The sequence below is a fragment of the Diceros bicornis genome, chromosome 13 (genome assembly GCF_020826845.1).
Source record: "Diceros bicornis minor isolate mBicDic1 chromosome 13, mDicBic1.mat.cur, whole genome shotgun sequence".
NCBI classification, from domain to species: domain Eukaryota; kingdom Metazoa; phylum Chordata; class Mammalia; order Perissodactyla; family Rhinocerotidae; genus Diceros; species Diceros bicornis.
In genome coordinates, this window is record NC_080752.1 from 40,258,862 (window position 1) to 40,281,780 (window position 22,919).

Sequence of the window (22,919 nt, forward strand, 5' to 3'; positions counted from 1 at the left end):
GGGTGCCAGGGAGGGCCATTGCCCTAATAACAAGATGCTCTGAACTGGATGCTTGTCAGTTACCTCTGAAAGAGATGGATCAACATCCTTGATCCTCATCATGTCACAGTTCTTGGTCCTCAATGGGAAAGGGTGACCTGAAGGTGGGGACTTTCATAGCTCCAGAACCAAGGAGGCCCCAACGATTAAGCAGGAATAGAGGCTGGCCGTCCATCCTATGTGATACCCTGAGATCCCAGGAGAATAATCCATTCTTCTTCTCATTCAGATTTCCTCCCTGTCCCGTATGGCTGAGACTGAAGGCTCCTTCTGGCTTCTGTGGTCTCTAGAGGATGCAGGCACTAAGCATCTTGTCAGGAAGGTTGTCCTGATCTGACTAGCACTGAGCCTGGACCAGGCCTCTTGCCTCCTGCCCACCTTGCCTGTCCAACAGACTGTGTGCAGATAGGCATGGCCAGGCTACCCTCCAGGGGTCAATGCCAACAATCATCAGCAAAAAGGGGTCAGTGCCCAGGCCCTAGGTTCAAGTAAGATGAGAGGGTCAAGACCACGCTTTCTTCTCCAGGGAGTGAAATGATTCTGACTTGGCTTGTTTAAAACTGCGAACGAGGCCTTATCAGCAGTCAGAGCAGTATAGACCTCTGGAATCTGGCCACTGGGTGATTTTCACATCAGCCTCTGTCTCAGTGACTGAGGACCTTGGGACCTCTTCTTTTCCTTCAGACCCAAGGCCCCTCAGGCACTTCTTCCAGCGGGCCAGGCGGTGGTGGGCAGAGGAGCGGATCTCTGCACTCCGCAGGGCATAGATGATGGGGTTGACCATGGAGTTGACAAGGCAGAGCAAGGAGAAGAAGGCAAAGACCTTCTTGACCTGGTCGTCAAGAGTGGTGGCCAGGCTGTAGACCATGAGGGCCAGTACTGGGAACCAGCATATGAAGAGCACAGCCAGCACCACCCCCAGGGTCTTGGCCAACCTCACATCCAGCCTCATCCGGGCCATTCCTGGCACGTGCCTGTCCTGGTGCTCAGCCAAGCTGGCTACATGCTGATGGGCCTTCCAGAGGACATGCCCATAGGTGTAGATGATGCCAGAGAAGAGGACAGCAATGAATAGGAGCCAGCCCAGCAGATAGTCATTGGGGATCAAGGGGAAAAGCTCAGAGCAGGGACTGGGACAGCAAGTCCATCCCATGAGAGGCAGGTAGGAGACCAATGCTGAGATGACCCACATGATGCTCAGGGTCAGCAGAGCCCTCCCACGGGTGAGTAGGGCTTTGTACGTAGGTGGGTAGCGCAGACAGAGGTAGCGGTCAATGGCAGTCAGCAGCAGGCTGCCTACAGAGGCTGTGAAGGTCATGGTCACACTACCAATCTTCAGCAGGAAGACAGCCTTGGAATCCACGCCATGGAAGACATGGAAATTTACAAAGTTGCAGGCAAAGACCACACTGGCCAGGAAGTCAGCCCCAGCCAAGCTGCCAATGAACAGGTATGAGGGCTTCCTGCGGAGCCGGTGGGAGGACAGGATCAGGTAGAGCACAGCCAGGTTCTCCAAGGCGCTTAGCAGGCCCAGAGGGGTGCATAGCACTGCGATAGCTATCTTTTGGGAACTGCTCAGGATCATGTAATCCTTCATGGGGTTGAAATCCAAGCCATCCTTGGAGGCATTGGCGGCCTCCATCACCCAGCATCTCTCCATGGGATGGGTCCCTCTGCTTCTGCTGGCCTTGCCAAGAAGCCTTTGCTGTAGTGCAACGAGAAGAAGAAATGAGTCTTTTTCAATCAGGGCAATAATGACCTCACATAATCACTGAATGCAGCCAGACCCTTTACCTGTGCAGATGGATCGTATGTTGAAATAGCAATTTATATTTTGTTCCTCTATATTTTGCCCTTTCTCTATTCTAGTGAAGTGCTAGGTCTGTACCAGTTGCCTTAGGAGAAGCATGTGGGAATTCAAGAAGCAGAAGTGGCCTGCGAGCTTTTTGGCCTTTTGTTTTCAAAAAGGCTAATCCGAACACTTCCCTTTGACAGTAAGGGAAATCTCCAAGGGAGAACCAAGAGGAAATCAAAACCGTGAAAAAATGGAACCCAGAGTGATAAGGTGGAGGGGTTTTTTGCCTTGGTGTTTTGTTTCCCAGTTTTGGTAAGTAAGATGCTAAAGTTTTAACAACTATTTTGGCGTGGGAGATAAGACTTGGGCTTCACACTGGCAGGGCTGCCAGATAAAATGTAGGAGTCCAGCTAAATTTGAATGTCAGATAATGAATCATTTTTTAGTATAAATATTTCCCAAATATTGAGGGGAAAAAAACCAGGGCACCTAAATATGGTATGGGATATTATTAGAGATTATTAGAAAGCAAACTTGAAATTTCTCTAGAGGGATATGATATAGGCCTAAAGCAAAGTTGACACGAGAGAAGCCATATTGTAACTTAGAATAACCTCTCACCAACTCACCCTGTGTGTGTTTTAACTTACATGTAGCCTAGGTGATAAATAGCTACCCTCTGGGAAAATATGCACACTCTGTGGATTTTATAATCCTGGCTGACACATGTACCTCCCTGTGGTGATAGATGATAACTTCGTTCTTTTGAGTTTCTTAGGAACATGACGACTTCCTCAGAGAAGAACATCTATGCTGGCATCCATCATCAATGACAACTGAAACAGCTGGTGTGGTGCCTCCAGTCGCCAAGGTCAGATGGTCAACTGTCCTGAGTCCCTCCTTCATAGCCCACTAGTCCTATATAACTGCTTTTTAAAAAATTAATTAATTAATTAATTAACTTTATTTTTTTTGTGAGGAAGATCAGCCCTGAGCTAACATCCATGCCAATCCTCCTCTTTTTGCTGAGGAAGACCGGCCCGGAGCTAACATCCGTGCCCATCTTCCTCCACTTTATGTGGGACGCCACCACAGCATGGCCTGACAAGTGGTGCGTCGGTGTGCGCCCGGGATCCAAACCTGGGCCTCCAGCAGCAGAGTGCACACACTTAACTGCTACGCCACGGGGCTGGCCTCCTATAACTGCTTAAAATTTGTGCTTGTTTAAGATGGTCTTTGGGACATGAGTCCACCATCTTCTGATTTTGCTGGCTAATCAAATAAAGCCCTTTCTCAACCACAGACTCGTCTTGCAATTGATTGTCTTCAAGGTTGCAGTAAGTCCTTGCTCAGTTACAGATATACTTTCTCTCCAGGTCACACAAGATTCCCACATATAAAGGCCCATAGAATTTGAGCTCACAATGCAAAATTACAAAATTCTTAAGGAAATATGAACCAGAGTTAGCAGAAATGTCAGACAGTAGAATTAGACTTTCAAGAACTTCATATAATTCTTGGGTATATGTTATGAAATATGTTTAATATGATTAAACAACAAGGAATCGAAAACATGAGTATATAATGAGAGACTAGGCAGATTTGAAAAAGAATCAAGTACAATTTCTGGAAGTGAAAAATAAAGTCATTGAAAAAAGAAACCCTTAAGGGTAGGCTAAAGAGCAGAATAGACTAGTTGAAAAGCATTGATCTAGAAGGTAGATCTGAAGAACTTTCTCAAAATGTAGTGCAAGGAGATAAAGAGATGGGAAATATGAAAGAGAGGTTAAGAGACATAAAGCGTTGAATGAAAAGGTTTAAAATATATCTAGTTGGAGTTTTAGAAGGAAAGAATAGAATTGGTAGATGGCATTGGGGAGGTGATATTCAAAGAGGTGACAGTGAAGAACTGTCCAGAATTCTCCTGGACTTGACTCCTCAGATTCAGAAATCACAGTGAACTCCAAGCAGAATTTTAAAAACAAACTAATTCTACATCCACATATATCATAATAAAACTCCAGAATGCTGAAGACAGAGAAAAAATTAAAAGCAATCAGAGAGAAAAGACACAGTATCTGCAAAGGAATCATAACTGAATTTAAAAGCAGATCTCTCAATAGCAACAATAGTAGCCATAAGATAGAGGAAAGAAAGCTAAACTATCACTCAAAATAAAAAGAAATACAAATAGAATTGTCCACTAACAGACCTTCACTGAAGGAACATCTAAAGGATACGCCATCAGAAGAAGGAAATTCTACACAGAGGGAAGAACAGAAAGGCAAGAAGGAATTGTGAACAAATAAGTTAATAATGTATGAGTAAATTTCAAAAAGCCTGTATAAAGCAATAATAATAATAATGATAATGACTAATTTGGAAGGTATAGAAAGAAAGTGGAAGTTAAATTGTAAATGACAGTAACACAAGCTGAGAGACATGAATTGAGTTGAAGCTTTATTTAGGAAGTGAGTAAAGGTGTTGATCTAATTAGGCCTTTTTCCCCCCTTCTCTAAAGCCCCAGTGCATGGTTGTTTATCTTAGTCGTAAGTCATTCTAGTTCTTCTGTGTGAGCCGCCACCACAGCATGGCTACTGACAGACAGGTGGTGTGGTTCCATGACTGGGGAATGCCCGGGGCCACCGAAGAAGTGAGCGTCGAACTTTAACATCTAGGCCATCAGGGCTAGCTCTAATTTAGGCTTTTAAAAATCAGCCATCATCTCTAATCTGGTATACTGCACTAGCTTCCTAACTGGGCTCCCGGCTTTTTAACAAGGCTCAGCTTTAGTCTAATTTCAACACAAAAGCCAGGGTGACACTTTTAAAATATGTCAGATCATGCCATTCCTCTGTCCCAAACCCCACACAGCCCCCATTCCACTCAGCATAAAAGCCAAAGTACTTAACAATGGCCTAGAAGGCTGTATGTGTTCTGGCCCCCTTAATTCTCTGACCTCCCTACTACCATGCTCCCTTTGGTCAGGCAGCTTTAGCCACGCTGACTTCCTGATGGGTTCTCCCTCCTGCTGCAGGGCCTTTGCACTGGCTGTTCCCTCTGCCTGAATACTCTTTCCCTCGTTATATACTTGGCTCAGCCTCTCACCTTTTTCAAGTCTTGGCTCAAATTCTACCTTTTCAATGACAGCTCCCCTTCTGCCCTATTTACTACTGTAACTCACCCCACCCTCCAGCTCTTCTGGTCCCCCCTCACTCTCCTTAATTTTTTTTTTTCCGCATCACTTATCACCTTCTAACATATAATTTACCCTATGTAACTTACCTATTTATTATGTTTTATTGTTTATTGTCTGTTTGTTCCACTAGAATTTAAACTCCATGAGGCCCAGGAACTGACTGTTTTGTTCACTGATATAAGGGCTTAGAATAGTATCGGGTACATAATAGGTACTCAATAAGTATTTGTGGAATTGAAGTGAAATTGAATAGTGAGTGATTTTAACATTCCTTTCTCAGAAATTGATAGATTAAGCAGACAAAATACTAATAAATAGGATGTATAAGATTTGAACATGCAATTAACCAGCTTAATCTAATAGTCATATATGGAACTCAGCACTGGAGAATATATATTATTTTCAAACAAATGTGGACATTTACCAAAATTGGCTAAGTCTTAGGTGAAAAGTAAATGTAATTTAAAATAATCTGTAATGTACAAACCACATCCTCTGACCACAGTGAAATTTATTTAGAAATCAAGAACTTAAAAACAATAACTAGCAAACTTCATAGGTATGAAACTTTAAAAGCACACTTCTGAATAATTCTTGGGTCAAAAAATCATGAAGGAAATTAGAAAATACTTAAAATTGTAACATATTAAAATTTGTGGTATGCAGATGAGTGGTCCCGGACTGCAAATTTATAGCCCTATGTGCTCATATTAGAAAAGAAAAAAGACTAATGAACTAAACATCCAACTCATGAAACGAGAAAAGGAACAGCAGCAGAAACACAAAGAAGGCAGAACACAGAAGTAATAAGAGCAGAAACTAACAACACAGGGAAGCAATAGGGAAGAGAAAGAACTGACACACACGGAAGCTAGTTCTCTGAAAAGATAATGCAACAGACAAACCTCAGGCAAGATTACTTAAGAAGAAAGGAGAGGGCTGGCCTCGTGGCTTAGCGGTTAAGTGCCCGCACCCTGCTGCTTGTGGCCCAGGTTCGGATCCCGGGCGCGCACCGACGCACGGCTTTTCCGGCCATGCTGAGGCCGCGTCCCACATACAGCAACTAGAAGGATGTGCAACTACGACGTACAACTATCTACTGGGGCTTTGGGGGAAAATAAATAAAAATAAAAATAAAAAAAAAAAGAAGAAAGGAGAGAACCCACAAATAAGAAAAATATCAGGCAGGAAAGAGAAATGGTCAATCATCCTTTGAAAAGATGTTGAACCTCAACAGCATCCACAGAAATGCAGGTTGCGCTCCCATCAGATTGGCAAAAAAACCCCCACGAGTGTTGGAAAAGGTGTGGAGTGACGGGAACTTTCAGCACCACGACAAACACTTTGGAGAGCAATCTGGCAACATCTAGTGAAGATGAAGATGTGCCACCGCCCTTGGACGCTCCAGCTCCACCGCTGGCAACGTGCTCCCGAGGAGCTCTTACACATGTGCCCGAGGGGACATGCACAAGGATGTTCGTTTCAGCATTTTTGAAATAGCAAAAAAAAAAAAAAAAAAAAGTCCATCAGCTAGAAAATGGAGAAATAAATTATAGAACATCCATACAAAGAAATAATAAAGCAGTAAAAATAAACTAGAGCTATATGTATCATCAAGGATAAATCTTAAAAACACAATGTTGAGCCCAAAGTCTAATCCCTGAGGAGAATTTAGAGGATTTATGAAGCAGCTAAAGAGAGGAGAACTTGGAGGCGGTGGCATCTTGAGAAGCAGGAGAGAGGGCAGCATTTTCCTCTGGACTAGGTTAGAAAGCAGGGCCTTGCTGGAGGCAAAAGGAGAACGTATGTCTCTATGTACACATTTCCATGTGTTCTTTAGTGGCTATTCCTTTTTCAAAACGTTAAACATTAAAACACTAAAGTAGTTACTATTGAAAAATTGAAAACCAGGTATATTAAAATTCACAACATTATTTTATAAAGTTTAAATATTTTATTTACACTCAAAACAGAATTTACTGTAATTTCTTGGTACCCATTTAAATTTTGCACCCACGGTGAGTGCCTCACTCTCCTTACCCTACTTCTGGCCCTGCTGGAGGTTCACAGGGAGTGTGAGCTGGGGCAAGAGAGGTCTGTGGCTTCCTGAGCAGTGGCTTCTTGGTGTGTCTGGGTAAGATGCTTTCACAGCATTTTCAAATCTTGCCCCACAATGACCTCCAGGATAGGCGTGCTTATGTTCATGTTATAGAGGAAGAAGGCTTGGGAATGATAAGCTCTCTGGGCTCCCTGGACTCAGTTTCTTTATCTGTAAAATGGGGATAATTTACTTTCTAGATAATTCATGTTATGAGGATTAAGTGAATTAATATGCAAAATACATTTAGAAGAGAGCTTGACACTGGGGGTAGCTATTCTTAATTTGGAACTGGCCCAAGATGACCTAGCCATTTAAGTATGGGAACTGGGATTCAACTCCAGCTCTGTCTACACCTGCTCTGTGAGTGTGGCTAGTCTGAATGGAGATGTGCCGTAAGTATAAAATACATATCAGATTTCAAAGATAGAATGGAAAAGAGAATATAAACTATCTTATTAATAATTTTTTATATTGATTACAAGTTGAAATGGTAATATTTTGGATATATTGGGCTAAATAAACACTTATTTCTCCTATTTCTTTCAGTTTTGTTAAATGTGATTACTAGAAAATTTTAAACAACATGTGGCTCGTGTTATATCTCTGTGGGACAGCGCCAGCTCACCCCAGCGCACTGTGCTGCCTGTTGACAGCCAGGTCAGGACATATCCCTCAGCAGCCCCCGCAGGCAGCCCCAGTCTGGCTCAGCTGGGTGCCTCACCGTTTCCCAAATAGTTCTGCTTTCTTGCACCTTTTCCCACACCTTTGCCCCAGGGCTTCTTTCTCTGGCTCACTTTCTTTCTTCATCTTCCTTCTGGATTCATCTTTCACCCAGTGAACCCTTCCCCCATACCCCGGTCACACACAAAGCTCCCAGCCTTCCTGTGCACATGTTGGAACCGGTTCTGCGTTAGTCTTTTCTCCAACAGGGCTAATGACTGCACTAACCAGCATTTGTATGGAATTTAAATTCCACAAAATATTTTTCACAGCCACAATCTAAGGTAATCCACACAACTCTGGTATAAGAATTATGGTTATCATTATTTCACAGATAATGGAGGCTCAGAGGTGTTAAACCACTTGGCGGAGCCCACACAACTTGTCAAGGCAGGGACTGAGCCTTCATTATTTGTGGGTCTTCAGTGTTTTGCACAATGCCTGCTACCTAGTAGGTGCTCAAAAACTACTGAATGAACGAAACCCATCTGGATGGAAGGGGGCTGTCTCAAATGGAGTGGAGTGGACCCCAAGTAAGAGTGTGAGGGGGAGGGGAGCACATTGTGTAGGTTCAAATCCCAGTCGGTGGCCTTGTTCAAGCTACCTAATGCCTCGGTTTTCTTATTTCTCATCTGTAAAATGGGTTTTGGTGAGGATTTAAGTAAATTAATATAATACCTGGAAGTGCTAATTGTTATTATTATTATTATTATTATTAGGAGCATCTTCAAATGGGGAAAATTCACCTTCTCCATGAGGTTGTTAAGAATAATATGCCCCGGGGCTGGCTTCGTGGCCTAATGGTTAGGTTCACATGCTCTGCTTTGGTGGCCTGTGGTTTGCAGGTTCGGATCCCAGGCGTGGACCCACACACCACGCATCAAGCCATGCTGTGGCAGTGTCCCACATACAAAATAGAGGCAGATTGGCACAGATGTTAGCTCAGTGACAATCTTCCTCAGCAAAAAAAAAAAAAAGAATAGTATGTCTGGCACATGATAAGAGCTCAATAAATGGCAGCCCTTATTATAATCCAGTGTCTTTTAAATTTCTAAGAGAGCAGAATGGTTTTTACAATCGATGGAACCCCTATTCATAAATCAGGTAAAATCTGAGTCCATGTCACCTATGTCCTCTCTTCAGGGCAGCCCAGGTTCCTCTGTGGAGCCCTCAGGCTCCGAGGAACAGATTGAAAACCTCTCATCTAACCCAACTCCATCACTTTACCATTGAGAAACCAATCTAAGGGTGGGGATGTAATTTCCTAATGTCACCCAACGAATCAGCAGCAGAGCTGGAACTAGATTTCACATCCCCCAGATCACAAGACAAAACTCTTGTGCTGTAAGCATCGAGATGACCCTCCCTAGAGAAGCTGAAAAGCAGTGTTTTCTTGAGACAGACACCCTTTGCTGAATACTGCCGAGGTCACACCTGAGCTGAGACAGGAAATGGTGCCAGCCGAGTTGTCAGCCTGGTCATGAATGAGTGACAGTGCAAGTCTTTCTCAGCTCCCACATCCCCACCCTGCCGCTTCTGGAAGCTTCCTCCCTGCTGCCCACTCCACACACACACACACACTCTTTTCCCATATTTCCCTTAGAAAACCGTCCCTTCCCATTAGAGAATGGCTTACCCCATGCAGAGTCCAGCCTAGAAGAGGGATGCCAGGGGTGATGGCGGCCAGCATTTGTGCTTCACCCAGGCCTGGCATGGCCACCAACTTGTGGTTATTGTCCAAATTAAGTAAGAGCAGGAAATGCAGGCATTTGGATGGAGGTCCTCACAAGACAACATCCAACGACAACAGGATGCACAGAGCAACAGGAAACCCAGCTCCCTGTCTGCCTTCCCTCTGGGTGGGTAGAAATCCCTCTTGGAGTCATAGGGTCTGACTTCAGGCAAAGACTTGTCCGAATGCCCAGCACAGAGAGAGACTCAGTGTTTGCTGTGCGGCACGGGTGTCCAGTTCCACATCTGCCATCGCTTGTCATGTGACTTTGGGCAAGTCCCTTCAACTTTCTGAGCCCCTTTTCTCATGTGTGAAATGACAGTGACAATATCTGTCCCGTTCTTGGGAAAACCAAATCTGTTGATGAGCGCCACCATGGCTTTTTAACTGGGTCCATGGATAGGTTGTGACGGGGTATCAATCTTTTCCAAGTGCGTGTAAGACTTTATGTCTGTGCGTTGCTAGGGGAAAGGGTTCATATTTTTATCAGTGTCAGTGGAGTCCCAAATATTAAGAACTACTGAAGAATGCAGAAACATGTTATGACCTGACGCTGTATGAATCTAAGATTAAAAGAGAACCAACAAGTGCTCTCCCCACCTAAGAAAAATGCCAAAGCCCAAAACGACCTGACCCTCTTTCCCCAGAGAGCACGTCCACGCTGCAGTGGCTGTCCGGGGCCTGCAGCCTGGAGCCCTGACTCGTGCTGAGTGTCTGGGAAGGGAACCGTGAGGGCCGGGGACACTGCTCAGGAAAACGTGGGCCTGGGGTTTTTTCTGACCCGAAGTGAAAGTGTGAAGTGAAAGGATGCCATGGTCACAGGTGGCCCCACCGTTCCTGCTGTGTTTAAAGACTGAAGGCACCGGGGACCGCATGTCAGGTGAAAAGGAGCATGACCCTTTGCTGTGGCGACCACACCCGCAGTGAGAACCTGAGATTGGAGGCCAAGAGCCATCATTTTGATCTCCAATGGGGAGTGGGGAGGCCTGGGATCCAGCCCCTGTTCTGCTACTGAGTGACTGTGGGCAGGTCTCTTCTCCTCTCTGGGTCTTCCTTTTCTTATCTTTAAAGTAGGTGGATTGACTGGGTGATTTCTTAGGTTTCCTCCGGTATACTCGCCGTGTCGGATCCCAATGTCACAGGCTTTGCAGCCAGACCTCCCTGGATTCAAATCCAGCTCTGTACCTTATGGACTGTCTGACCTTGGGCGAGTTACTTCACCTCTCTGAGCCTCTGTTTCATTCATCTAAACTGGGAGAAATCCTACCCTCATCACATCGTTGTGCAGATTAAGTGATAGACGTTTACTAAATTCATGGCACTGTGCCTGGCTCACAGTACGGGTCTCACGGAAGGCAGGAAATACTCCACAGAGTTAGTTTATAGGATTCTTGCAGGATTCTGTGCTCGAGCCTTGTCTGAACTTCATCTGATTGCCGAGGCAGATAGAAATATCTCCACCCATTCTCAGCTGACAATTTCCACCATGAAGGCCAAACCATCACATTTTTAAAAACCCGTTTGACCTGCAGGAATGATCCATCAGTAACAGACAAAGGTGACCCTCTTGATCTGCTTCTCAGAAGGCAGGGCTCTTGGCGCCATGTCCAGCCATGGGAAGCGTGTCATGGGGCCTTCCTTCCACATTTCTTCTCCTAGTCCCCCTCCGTGCTTGGTAGCATTTGATTGCAGTTGCAAGGAAGTTTTGGATTTTTGGGCTGTCAGCTATGTTCCTTTGCTCAAATCTTATCTATTTTTTTCAGGACCTATATCAAAAGCCACCTCCTCCAGGAAATGTTCTCTGGTTTCCTCTTACCCCGCCAGGTGGAGAAACTCATTGAGTCTACTGCATGGATCACCATCTAGCTTCTATTATCTGTGTCCATTTCTCATCTTGCTTCCTACACTGTGAGCTTCTAATCTTGAGAGTAGAATCTGGGTCAGGGAGTGGAGACATCTTTGTGTTCTACTCCCTCTCACTCCAAAAAAAGCCCAGGGTAGATTCTTGGAGATCTTTTCATGAGGAGGCTGAGCTAAGCTAAGCAGCCCATATGGACGTGGAACTCAGCCCAGATAGCGAGCAGTTAGATGGCCCTTGAGCCACCACTCCCCATTCCCAAACCCTGGCAGACATTGCCCATGGGTCCCAGTCCTCATTCACCCTAAGCTTCACCATGAGCTTCTCACCATAGTACTCTTACCCAGGGAACCAGACTTTCAGAAAAAGGCGGGAACCTCAAGCAGCAGGTCTAAACAGAAAGTGAACTAGAACATTGGCAGCTGACCTTGTAAACAGACCACCAGGATAGTCATTCTTTTTTTTTTTTTTTTTCCGAGGAAGATCAGCCCTGAGCTAACATCCATGCTAATCCTCCTCTTTTTGCTGAGGAAGACCGGCTCTGAGCTAACATCTATTGCCAATCCTCCTCCTTTTTTTCCCCAAAGCCCCAGTAGATAGTTACATGTCATAGTTGCACATCCTTTTAGTTGCTGTATGTGGGACTCGGCCTCAGCATGGCGGGAGAAGCGGTGTGTCGGTGCACGCCCGGGATCCGAACCTGGGCTGCCAGTGGTGGAGCGCGCACACTTAACTGCTAAGCCACGGGGCCGGCCCCAGGATAGTCATTCTTAAAATGGATTTGGCAGGGGAGGTGGGACAGGACGTGGGGGAAGTAACTTAAAATCTCTCCGGTGATATAAGTCGCAGGAGAAGTTTATTGATGCGAGGCAAAATATAAAAACTGTCCTGGGGAGAGATGCAAAGGGCTGGTGAAGGGGTTGCTTCCCACACCGATTTCTTTACTACATTTCTCCTGAGATGTCCAGCACTTGAGCACAGGGCCTGGCACAAAGTAGGCACTTAAATATTTAAAAATCGACTTATTTTGAATGGATGAATGAATGAAGAAACAAATGTCTATTAGGAGAAAAGCAGGCTTCTTCAGACAGACTTTTGTTTCTTTTCCCCTCAGCTGCCAGGAAGCTCAGAGCTAAACGCAATGCAGGCCAGCAGGTCCAGGTCATTCAAGGTTGGTTCCTGATTCATTTATTGCTCCTGTTAGTGGTTTCTAACGCTTTGCTGTTATTTCAACTGCCCTAATTCATAACACAGGCCACCTCCTGTCCCTTTAGGACAGAATTCATAATTTACAGAACTGGGGCAAAGGATCATCATTAAGGTCTCCTCTATAATTTCTTCCTCAAACGTCTACTGCTTGTCAAGGAAACCCAGGACCCCTGAGTCTGTCCTCTGGGGCTGCAGGATTCCATCCCAAGTCGACTGTCCACTCATCACCATTCATCACCCCCACCCGGGGGTCTGAGGGGTCACCACCTGCTCTCTGGACACTCATTCTCCCTGGACCTTCCTTCCTCATCTGTCTGTATCATCTCCAGCCTCCCTCCCAGGAGGAATTGAGCTAAATGGTGCCTGAGGCCTCTTTCCACTGTAGCAAAGGTTAAGTGTCAAGGCTTTGGAATGAAACATTGCTGGGTTCAAATCCCAGCTCTGCCATGGGTGGGCTGTGAGACTTTGGGGCAAGTTAGTCAAACTCTCTGAGCCTTAGTTTCTTCTCTGTGACAGGGGAAACTAATAGCTGCCTTCTTGACATGGAAATTAAACAATTATTTAAAACAACTGAGGAGTAGCTTGGTTGCTTGATTGAACTAAAGAGAATGTGTGTGATGTGGCAGAAAGAAAAGGGCCCCCAGTTAGGAGTCAAATACTCAGGGTTTGAGCCTGGCTCTGGCACCAGTTAGTTCTATGGAGAAGTCACTTACTCTCTCTCGCCCCAGTACTGCCATTTGAAAAGAAGTTTGGAGGATAATGATGGTGAGTGTGTGGCACTGCACTACCACTCTCTACACATTATCTCATTTAAACCTCTAAACAACCCTGCAGGCTGGTATTATTATTATTTTCCATATATTATAGGTGAGGAAATTGGAGCCCGGAGATATGACGAACCTTGCTGGGGGCATTGGGAACCTGTGCTCTTGTTCATTCCTCTGAAGACTCAGGGTCCCATCCTCTTGCTTTACATTCTTTACATCCTCCAAACACTTGGTATATTAACTGACTGATCTCAAATCTGCCTACAGGACAGTTTTGTTGCGTCTTTTCAAATATCTTCTTCCTCTTTTCAACTACCTTATCCTCCAGCAACTTCTCTTTTAGAGAATGGACTAATTGTGCCCACATTCATACCATACTTGAAGTTTGCATAGTGGGGAAAGGCTCAGGGCTAACATCTGAGGTAGGCAGCATTTCTCAAGGAAACAAATTCAGAGAGGGTAAGTCACGTGCCCCAAATTCCACAGCAAGTGGCAGACCTTGAACCCTTGTGTTATGACAAAGTCAGGTTGGTAAAGGGACAGGATCCAATGCACGACCTTGCCCAGGATGAGGGGCCCTGACAATGGACACAGGCAATCTTTTGTCTTTAGTCCCAGAGGCAAATCACATTTCTTTTCTCTCTCTTTTTGGCTTTTCCCTCTTCTGACCAATTTTGCTCAGTAATGCCTCCACTGCTAACATCAACTGGCCTAGAGTTTAGTCCTGTCCCCACCAACCTGGTGGAGTCTTGACCTCCTTACCCCCAAGGGTTTGCCAGTCAGGCTGTTGGTCTTTAGAGTCAGACAGGCCTGAGTTCCAGTCCTGGCTCAGACATTAGCTTTGTGCCCTTAGATAAAGCCACTCACTTCTTTTCCTCGGTTTTCTCGTCTGTAAAACGTGAATAACAAATAGTACTTATCTCATGGGTGGTGGGGAGGCAGGAGGATTAACAGAGATACCGTCATGCTTAATACAGTGCCAGGCACACAGTAAACCAACTGACGGCAGATTATCTAGCTAGCTATCATCTATCTCACAGCTAACATGCATACATATTCTAGCTTCCTCCTCACTTTCCCAAGTTCTTTTCTAGTTTGCAATGAATGAGAGTGACGGTGTCATTTTCGTCATGCCCTGGGGCTGGAGTGGGGTCCAGGAGGGAGGTGACAGGCAGGAGAGAGGGATGGGACAGTGTTAGGAGAGCAGAGGGAGAAGATCCTGTTTCCATTCAGGATTTTTGGAGTGAACAGGAAACTGAGAAAAGAACAGGAAACTGACAGCCAGATCCATTATTAACCAGGCTGGGTAAAGCAGCCAGCGTCTGGTCTGGTTCGTTTTGGGTGGAAGTGACAACCGGGTAACCTCGGGCAAAAACAGTCCCCTGCTCAGCATGTCCATCTGCACCAGGAGGGGGTTTTTGATGAGATCTCAAAGGATCCCTCCAACTTGGAAGTTATGCAATTAACCATGCAGGGCAGGGGTGGGGGTGCTGTCAGGTTGCAAAAGAGGTGGTGTGAGAAAGCCTGGCGCAGCAGTTCTCAAACTCTGTGGTCTCAACACCTCTGTACCATCTTAAAAGTTACCCAGGCTCTGAAGAGCTTTTATTGATGTAGGTTACATCTTTCAATATCTACTGTATTAGAAAATAAAACTGACAAAATTATATTTAATAAGCCTATTACATGTTAATAGAAATAACATATCTTTAATGAAAATAATTTTTTTTGGGCAAATCTCCTTATTGTCTGGCAGCTGGATTCTCATATCTGCTTCTGCTCTTGACCTACTGTGATATATCACTGTGGTTAAAGAATACGAAGAAAATGAATGTGTCACCTTCTCCTCATGCTTCCTTTGTGGCAGGCACTCCAAGAGGCTTTTTATTTGCGTCGTCTCCCATATCCTCCAAACTGCCCTTGCAGGTAGACTGTCTTATTTTCATCATCTTATAGATGAGGTTCAGCTGGATGGATTTGCCCAAGGTCACACAGCTTGTAGGTGGCAGAGTCAGAACTCAAACCCAGGTTGCTACACTACGCCTGGTGCCGCAGCTTGTCCCTGGAAGACAGGCCGCCTAGATGGAGGGGCAGGGGGTCTTTCTCACACTGTGGGAATAGTCTCTTCCCCGCCTCTCCTTTGCGTCCTCTCCTCCTTGGGCCGTTTTCTCCCGCCAGGGCAGCCAGCACCGCCATTAGCTGCCAGGGCACCAGCGTGTCAGCTCCCAGAGAGCAGGGCCTCGTTGTCTACTTTGTCCCCGCTGCGCCTCAGGTCCTAGAACACTGCCTGGCACATGGCAGCTGCTCAGCGCATACTTGTCAAAGGCACTGGCTGAAGGAGTTCCCTCCGACGCTTGTGAAAATCCTTAAGGAAGGTTACTTTCTTCAAGATTTTCAAAGCGGACACAACTGATCTATTTATGGGGGAAAAGACGGCTTGATGGAATATACAGCAGCGAGAAAGGCATGCCTGGCTTAACATTTCAAAAGTGCCTCCAAAGGATCTGTGGCAAGAGGACCCGCTGTCAGTATACGGGCGAGCGTGGGATCGTGGGGCCACTCTACCTTAACAGCAATGGTTTGCCGTGTGCAAGCACTGGGCTCTGCGTGTAATCTCAGTTCAGCCTCACAATAAGCCAGGGAGGGTGGTACTATTATCATCGTCTCTGTTTTACAGACGAGGAGACAGAAGCACACGGAGATGAAGTGACTTGCCCAAGGTCGTACAAACAGTAAGAGTCTAATCTGAACCCAGGCCCAGGCCCGTCATCATCATACTTCCTGCTCCCGGTTGCTCAGCCAGCTGCAGTGGCTTTCTCCTGGGACCTCTATCCTTTCTGGGGGGCCTCCTGACGAACTGCAAGTAGTGTGAGGTTCCCTGTTTCCTGCTTCACCAGATCCCTGGGTTCAGGGTCTCAAGATGGGCACCTTGACATGCTGTCTGAAGACGTGTGTCTTAGTTCTGCCCCTACAGGGAGCTCCCCTGTGACGTGTCACTCTGATTCTCTGCCCTGTATCTTCATCTTCATAATAGGAACTGAAAGGCCTACACCCCTCTTTCAAAGAAAACCTGCTACAGAAAATCTTGGAAACTCCGTCATATTAAAATGTAAATGACTGATAACAGTGTACAGCTCTCCCTTACCCTGGAGGCAGCTTGCTACTGGTGAGAGCTTGGTCACCAGCCATTGAGAAGTGTGCATGTCGCTGGGGAGTGGGTAGATTTGGGGATCCTTGTTAAAATTATACCTGAAAGTGGTTGGTCACCCCTTTTGCCCATAAAGTGCTCTCTGTAGGGAAAGAACACTTCACACAAGGCAAAGCATTATAACCAAGGGGACAGAGAGGCCTTTGAATGATGGCGAGGACTTTTGACGGTGGCTTCTCTAATATTTTCTAAAACAGCAGAGAGTGGGAAAGGGTTAACCTCATGGGGGTGTTCTGATTTACCTGCGGTTTCCCTCCTGGAACCCATGTACTTCTTCCTCCTGGGCCGACCCCAGAGGGTGGAGTCCCTGCCTTAACTTTGATTCTGGTTGTTTCTAGGGTTATAGCAGTGAGGGTGGGCGTTACAGTTCAGGCTGGTTCCCATTCAGGCTGGTTCCCCTAGCAGAGGCGGGAGTGGTGGGGTAGTGATGCGGAGGACACTGCAGGCTCAGCACTTGGAACACACTGGTGATCATGACAATAATTGCAAGTAACAATGAATGAGCGCTTACTGTATACTGTGCAGCAGACACCATTTTATGCACTTTACACATTAACTCTTATATTCTACACGACAAGCCAATGAGGGGACTGGTGTCACTCCCATTTTATAATTGAGGAAGCTGGCACCAGCAAAGAGGCTGACTCATGGGGCTTCAGGCCACTAAGATCTGTGAGTGGTGACAAAGTGGCCAGAGGGTCACGGGGACAGTGGGACAGAGGCCGATGAGAAATTAAATCTGGTGTGCGCACTCAGGCCGTGGAGAGATGAAGAGAGGCCAGAGATGGGCCAGACATCCGGGGAGCTGATCCTCGGGCACACTCCGCCTACCCATTTATAATAGAATGTATTAATGTGCGTTTGGGGATCTGTTTGGTTTTTAGTCTCTGGGGCCATGGAGAGGAAAGCATGTTACCATTTCTGGCCTGGGATTTGGAATCAGACCCAGCAGTACTGAGTCTTTCATCCCACTAACCTGCAAGGGGACCTGGATTTCTATCTCCTGCTTCTGTGAAGACATGTCATTAACAGGTGAGGATCTACAGAGACTAAGAAGGAAATATGTAGACAGAGGTTTAGGAGGCAGCCCTGAGTCACAGTGGTAAGTTCTGGCCCTTATTAACTCTGTGGTCTTTTGGGCGAATAACCTCACCTCTCTGAGCCTCTGTGTGCTCATCTGTAAAATGGGGATAATAAAAGTATCTCCACTCAGGGCTGTTGTGAGGAGTAAATGGGTCGAGTGGCACGTAGAAATGCATAGCCCTGGGCCTGGCTGGCACTTAATAAATCCTCAATAAACATTAGCTCTTATGTTTATCGAACAGTAAAATAAAATAGAATGAGGACTTTGCATTAGAATGTCTCCAGTCTCTTCTAACTCAGGAAGTGTTCATAGTAATACATAATGTTACAAACCCTAACGGGTATTATTTGAGCCATTTCATAATTTTCTATGGTCCATGAAAAAGAAAGTGATTTTAAGTCAAATGTACTATTTTCAATAAATGCATCCTTTCAAGATTTTTCCCTAACATTTATTTTAAATGATTTAAATTATATGCACGATACATGAAAAATTTTGACTTTTCCCTACTTTGTAAGTGGCATATGTACTTGATTGACTTTAAAATCATGACAGAAGAAAACGTGTGGTTGCTAAACAAATTTTAAAGTAATTTTTATTGGAGGACCAAATGGACATTAAAATGGACTGAAGTGTATGTAACAAGAGGACAGAAATCATTTTCACAAACTGAGGGTCTGAATTCCTGCATTTGATGCTTAAAAAGCTGATTTGTATCTTTTTAAAAGAATTTTATGTTTGTTATATGGCAAGATAAAATAGATCTCAGGTCCCTGTTTGCAAGCACCTCTCTGCATATATCTTGCAGGTGTAGATCACCCTTATGCCCCACACGGGAGAAGAAAGAGTACATATTATTTTCTCTTTTTAGCAGTCTTTGAAATTTCATAAAATACAAGAAGTTCCCTGATAAGCTATATAAGGAATTTGATCAGATAAATGCAATTTATGAATCTTGAGGCAAATTTGCAAGGGCGTCATCATCTTCCTCCTCCTTATTTCCTTGTGTTTTCGACATTGGAGTTCCTTTTGCTCCCTGTCTTTAATCATTGGTTAATTAAGGGTATAAATTAAACAACATAAGATTAAGAATAAACCCAATGTAAAACCATATATCAGCCAAAGCTACCCCAGTGGCCAAAGGATAAAGAGCCTGGTTAGGAGTCAAGAGATCATTGTGTTTAATCACCACTAACTGCAGCTTTTGATTGTTCCACTTATCTAAGAAGCTCCCACACTGAGAAAAATATCTTTTAAATAGTAAAATAATTATTCACTAATTTTTTAAAAATGGAAATATGTGCCATGATCTTCTTATAACATGGACCTTCTGGAACATTTCCCTCCCTGTTGGGAAAAGCTGATGGAAAGCAGTGGGAAGACAGACCTGGGCTTGACTCTTGTCTCTGCCATTTATCTGCTGTGTCTGAGCCTCGGTGGCCTCATCTGTCAAGTGGGTATTATTAAGATGGGCCTCATGTCAGGACTAGAGAAGGACCATGAAGCATCTCGCTCCCCCCTGGTTTTCAGGAGGCTCCCATCCCCTGCTTTCAGCTCCCTAAGATTCCCCAGGACCCAAACAGATCCACGGAGACACACAGAGGATGGACTCATTGAATTCTGACAGAAGCAACACTGTGAATGCAGGTGTGATTCTCAAAGAGGAACTCTGGTGGCACCAGTCCCCAGGGAGAGGACAGCGGTGGGGGGTTGGGTGGAAGGGGCTGCCTCTGACTCACTGTGTGAGCAGAAGATCGGGGGCCTCCTCTCTAGGGGTGGGAGCAGGTGGGAGAGGAGAGGAGAAGCAGCAAATCCCACGGGACACCCACCCCAACCTATGTAGTCACTTCTGCCCCAGGGTCTCACCAGCATGCTCCTCATTTGGCTGGGATCCCAGCAGCCTTCACTTCCATGCCTGGCTCTAATGACACTGGGGGGCTCCTCCCCATCTCATCTACCCCACTGATCTTGTCTGTCATTTTCTTTCCTTGGCATTTGGGGTCTTCACTGCATGGGGGTGGGGGCAGGACACACCCATGCTCTGTGGACCCTTTCTCTCCGCAGGAGGTGGAGGGAAGAGGGAGCAGTTCTATCCTTTCTGAGCTCTGCTGGAAGAAGGCTGACTGTCTGTGAGCCTGCGTTGCCTTAGCGCTTCCGAGGCACTTTCCACACCAGTTCTCCTATTTCATTCTCATCACAGTAGAGCACGGTTCTGGATTCAGGCGGACATGGGTTTGAGCCTTGGCTTTGTCACGTACCACCAGCTGTGTGACCTTGGGTAAGGTCTTAAGTTTGTGTGAGCTTCGGTTTCTCACCTCTCAAATGTGGGTGGTGACAGCATTTCTCCCACAGGCTGTTGTGAGGATTGAACGAGGTAAGGTCACGGTGCTAGCAGAGTTCTAGTGTGTAGTGAATGCTCAATAAATGTGAACTTAAGAAAATAAACGAGCACTCCTTTGAGGCAAGTCAATAATACTATCATAGCTTCATTTTTAGAGTTGAAGAAACTGAGCTTTGGAAAGGTGATGTGACTCACCCAAGGTCACCTGATATTTGTGAGGGAGACTTGGGTCTTCCACAGGACCCAGTGATTGACAGCACAGGCTTCTGAGCCCACAGGGCAGGACTCCACACTGGCTCCCCTATTCCTCGCCCTGTGACCTTGAGTGAGTCGTCATTGCCTTAGAGCCTTAGTTTTCCTTCTCTGTAAGATAAGGGCTGTCTGTCTCCCTTTAAAGAGCGCCTTTGGTGTCTGCTGGCTCAGGGACTTTTTGCAGAGGTGGGGTAGAAAGCAGAAGCTATTTGAAGACAGCTCTTCTTCCTTTGTGACTTCCTTTAGTCCTTTGTGAGAACCTGAGCTCAGTGAGAATGTTGAGGTGGTGTCCCAGGTGGGTGGAGAGAGAAGAGCCCGCATCTGTGATCCAAAGCCAAGGGGAGAGGAGAGATGGCCCCACACAGGGAAGAGACCAAAGGTCATGGGTCCCTTGAGTGTTGGGGACTTGGGCTCTACTCCCTGGAAGTGCCTTGGGGAGATGGTGGGACCTCTGGGGGATGTCACTGGGTGGCGCAACCCTGGAGGTTGAACCCGAGGCACAGTGGATTCGAGTCTTGGCAAGGAATCCGGACTCCAGGCATGCCAGGGAAGTGGACAGGGCTGGACTTCAGGGATCAAGCTCCTTTGGACAATGAGCATCCATCACAGGAGGAGCCAGTGGGGCGTGAAAGCCAGGGGCCTCCCTCACTGTGCTCTGTATGTGACCCTAGGAGTCGACGTGCGATGCTGGAAAGTGGGGGTGGGGGCAAGGGAAGCTCAACACACTGAGATTCCATTTCTGATCAGCCTAGCAGGATGAGGGCTCAGAGTCTTATTGAATGTGCTTTAATAAAAATGAATAAAAGAACATTCTGTGCACATCTGAGAGCATGTGGTAAGATTAATAGGTGCAACAAGATGAGGAGGGAAGAGAAGAGACTGGCGCTGGAGGGCGGTGCTCAGCTTAGCCGGGCTGCAATTTGGCCCGCCTTAACCTGGCTTTAGCTGGCTAAAGGGTAAAGGACGCACTTCATTGGTAGAAATTGATGCTGGGGCCCAAGGCAGGTTAGGGGGCCACCTCTAGGTGAGCCACAAGGTGGTTACAGACCTGGGGCCAGGGTCGTTGTGGCGCCGCCTCCCAGGGCCTCCCCAAATTTCTCCCCAGCGCCCCCTCTGCCTCGGTTCTGGTCTCCGTGCCCTTGAGGTGTCTACACACCATGCATTCTAGGGAAAGCAGCCCGCAGCCTCCTTTATCCTCATCTCCCATCCACAGAAGGGCAGCTGGGGTGATCATCAGACTCTCCACCACAGCCATTCGCTGAGCACAGCGCAGGCACCCATCCCGGTGCCAGCATCATCCCATCAACCCTCCCACAAGCCTGTGAGCGATGGCCTTGGGCCCAAATTTCTCAGAAGAGGAAGCTGAGTGGGAAAGTGGGAGTGATCTGCCTGAGGCCATAGAGTTACCAGAGGCAGCGCTGGCATGCACACCCGGGCACTGGCCCCAGGGCACGCTCAAAAACACGACTGTTCCACTGTGTGTGACCTCCACAGAAGTGGACCCCTGGCCTCCTGGGTCTGGTGTGGACTAGTCTACACTACTCTGCAGAGCTGTCCCAATGGGGCAAGCTGTGTCTCTGTGCCTCAGTTTCCCCATCTGTAAAATGAAGGCCAGCACTCACCAGATGATCTCCAAGGCCTCTTCCAGCCCTCGTCTTTTGAGATTCTTTCCAGGCCACCAGCTGCTATTTAAGCCTGCACTTTATAAGGCAGGATAGCCTAGTGGTTAAAGAGTGGGTTGTGGAGCCCGAGTGCCTGAGTTCAAGTAGGCGCTCTCCTTTAAGGCCCGGGTGACTTTGAGTAAGTCACTCAGCCCCTGTCCGTAAAGTGGGGAATAATAATAGAACTTACTGTAGACAGCTGTGAGGATTAAATAAACCAAACCATGAAAGGCCCGGAGAGCGGTGCCTGGCACAGGGAGGCTCTCTGTGTGTTGGTGGTTACCACCTCTGTCCTGACCTTCATGGACATGACGGCCGAGTGCTGATTCTTGGTCCTGTCCCCAGGGCGGGGACTGCACCAGCCCTGAGCCTTCCTGTGACTGGTCCTCAAAAACCTCAGGAGTCCTCACATGACACATTCTCCTGGCCCCAGGCAGGCCCACCCAGCCTCTACAGCCCTGGAGGGAAGGGGTAAGGTAAGAACACAGGTTTTCTGGAATGAGGAAGAAACCCAAAATAAAACAATAAAAAAAGCTACTCACGGTTGTCTGTGGCTGAGCTTCTGCCCTGCCGGGTGTAGGGGAGTCCTGGTGACCGTGTGTCTAACCCTGGCCCACGTCCCAGTCAGACCTCCTGTCGAACTGCCGTCCCCAAGCCAGCTTTCTCTTGCTTTTGTTCTCTCTCACAGACGAGTGAGCGCGGGGAGATCTGGCCTTCCGTCCCTGTCACCACTTCCCCCACCGGGTCCCCAGTGCCACAACGTTCTTGCTCCTGAAGTTGAGCTGTTTCCCACGAAGATCTCTGGCCAGGGTAGGGCATGGGTATAGGCCCTGGAGTCAAGGAACTTGGATTCTAATCCAGCCTAGCTGTTATGACCTTGAGCAATTCACTTAACCTCCCTAAATCTTAGTTTCTTCATTGATAAGTTGGGGAAAATGCACAGCACCAGCCTCACG

General features: G+C 46.6%; 1 protein-coding gene across 1 annotated transcript; it reads right to left on the reverse strand.

Annotated features, from left to right (window-relative positions):
* Positions 1 to 242: 242 nt before the first annotated feature.
* CNR2 (cannabinoid receptor 2) lies at positions 243 to 22,687 on the reverse strand. The gene is made up of 2 exons (XM_058553223.1): positions 22,506 to 22,687; positions 243 to 1,744 (listed from the first exon to the last, which is right to left on the reverse strand). Exon 2 carries the CDS (start codon positions 1,697 to 1,699, stop codon positions 617 to 619), a length of 1,083 nt encoding a protein of 360 aa, XP_058409206.1. The 5' UTR covers positions 1,700 to 1,744; positions 22,506 to 22,687; the 3' UTR covers positions 243 to 616.
* Between the last annotated feature and the right edge of the window lie 232 nt (positions 22,688 to 22,919).

Coding starts and splice junctions, on each gene's coding strand:
- CNR2 (XM_058553223.1), bottom strand. CDS start 1,699: ATGGAGAGATGCTGGGTGATGGAGGCCGCCAATGCCTCCAAGGATGGC.